The following is a 1,716-nucleotide window of genomic DNA, read 5'->3' on the forward strand; positions in this document are numbered from 1 at the left end:
AAAAAAAAAAAAAACTCCAATATACAGACGTTTTCTGGAAGTGATGCCCTCTGCTTTTACTCATTAAAAAGGCTATGATCATTATCATCAACCTATCATTCCCTCGGTTCCTTAAAATGGAGGTCATAATACCTTTCTCTTTTAACCTGTGAAAAAGTGAGCTAATATATCTGCATTTGTTCTGAAACCATTAGACTCCTTGCAGATATGTGGCACTAATTGATTGGTGCTGTTTGGGATTTTTCTGGTTCAAGCACACATAGCACTTACCTCAGTAGGTGCAATACCTTGCTGTTATCAGGTGACATCAACCCAACTTCAACTCATAGCAATTCCAGGCAGCCAGATAGCGCTGCCCCATAGTTTTTCTAGACTATAGTCTTTATGCGAAAACACGGGCCAGTTCTTTCCTCTGTGGAGCCCCTGGTTGGATTTGAACCACCACCCTGTCGATGAGCAGCTCTACCAGAGCCCCTCAATACCACATTAGATCCTCCCTTTATTATCTAACTCTATTAAAAATAGGATTAAAAAACCAAAACCAACCCAGAATAGAGTCAATTCTGACTTCTAGTGACCCCAGGGGAAGCCTTCGTTCACATACTTCGGACATGCTGTCAGGAGAGACCGGTGCCTGGAGAAGGACGTCATGCCCGGTCAAGTGGAGGGGCAGGGGAAAGAGGAAGGCCATAGAGGAGATGGAGGGACACCGTGGCTGCAACAGTGGACTCAGGCACAGGATCGATTGTGAGGATGGCCCAGGGGGCAGGGCAGTGTTCCCTTCTGCTGTGCACAAGGTCACCGTGGGTCGCAGCAGACTGAGTGACACCTAGGAACAGCAGCACGGCCAGACCTGCTCCTGTGGGTTTCCAGGACCGTAACTCCTATGGAGGCAGAAAGTCTCATCTTTCTTCTGTAGAGCGACTGGTGGGTTTGAACTGCTGACCTTAGCAGCGGAGCACATGTAACCCTCTCGGCCACCAAAGCTCTTAGAAATAGGATTAGTCTACTTAACTGTGTTTGAATCAAGAAGATAAAAAAGTTTACAATTTTTCTCACTTAAAATTTTTGCATATTGTTTTTAGTCCAAACATGGTGGAATTTATACCTATGGGAAGGAGCCACAAAGCTCAGGGGGGAAAAAAAGCACAGTATGTTCAACAATCAGGGGCCTTCCACGGTTCTGCCAGTTTATTTTTTGTCTGCAGGATATAAAACACCAGATTCTTCACCTTCTTTCTTCTTAGAGACGTGAATCATAAAATAATACCAGTAAACACTAGAGGAATAGATTATTTTAGATTAGACTTCTCCTTTAACTAGTGGTCCGTGCAGTCTTGGTAAGAAATGATCCTTTTGTTTATTTTACTTGGCTCACTTAGACTCCTGATTTATATACATCTTTAGATTTCCTCCTCCTTGACTGGGAACTAAACAGATCAGGTTTATCTCTTGTTAAAAAAAGAAACAAAGAGACTTGTGAAAAATCATCAAAAGAACAAAGGTACAAACCGAAGTTTCACTGTTTTCTGCCCTCTGGTTGTAGACTCAGAAGTGAATTAGAGACAGAGCGTTTGTTGCTGCAATCTGCCAAGGAAAACTCAGGCAAGTACTTTGCTGGGGCTTTGGGTGGGATGTGCCACACCTGGGCTTTGGGTAGAATGTACCACACCTGGGCTTTGGGTAGAATGTGCCACACCTGGGCTTTGGGTAGAA

The 1,716-nt window shown here is 43.9% G+C and overlaps 1 protein-coding gene across 1 annotated transcript in view; it reads left to right on the forward strand.

Moving 5' to 3' along the window:
* Window positions 1–1,716, forward strand: part of CUNH6orf118 (chromosome unknown C6orf118 homolog) — a 28,875-nt gene that overhangs the window by 17,457 nt on the left and 9,702 nt on the right. The window contains exon 6 of the mRNA XM_013004429.2: window positions 1,547–1,605. Coding sequence (XP_012859883.2) covers window positions 1,547–1,605 — 59 coding nt within the window. The remainder of the gene's footprint in view (window positions 1–1,546; window positions 1,606–1,716) is intronic.

The sequence above is a fragment of the Echinops telfairi genome, unplaced genomic scaffold (assembly GCF_000313985.2).
Source record: "Echinops telfairi isolate 266 unplaced genomic scaffold, ASM31398v2 ScPeMD7_3533;HRSCAF=4204_0, whole genome shotgun sequence".
NCBI lineage: Eukaryota > Metazoa > Chordata > Mammalia > Afrosoricida > Tenrecidae > Echinops > Echinops telfairi.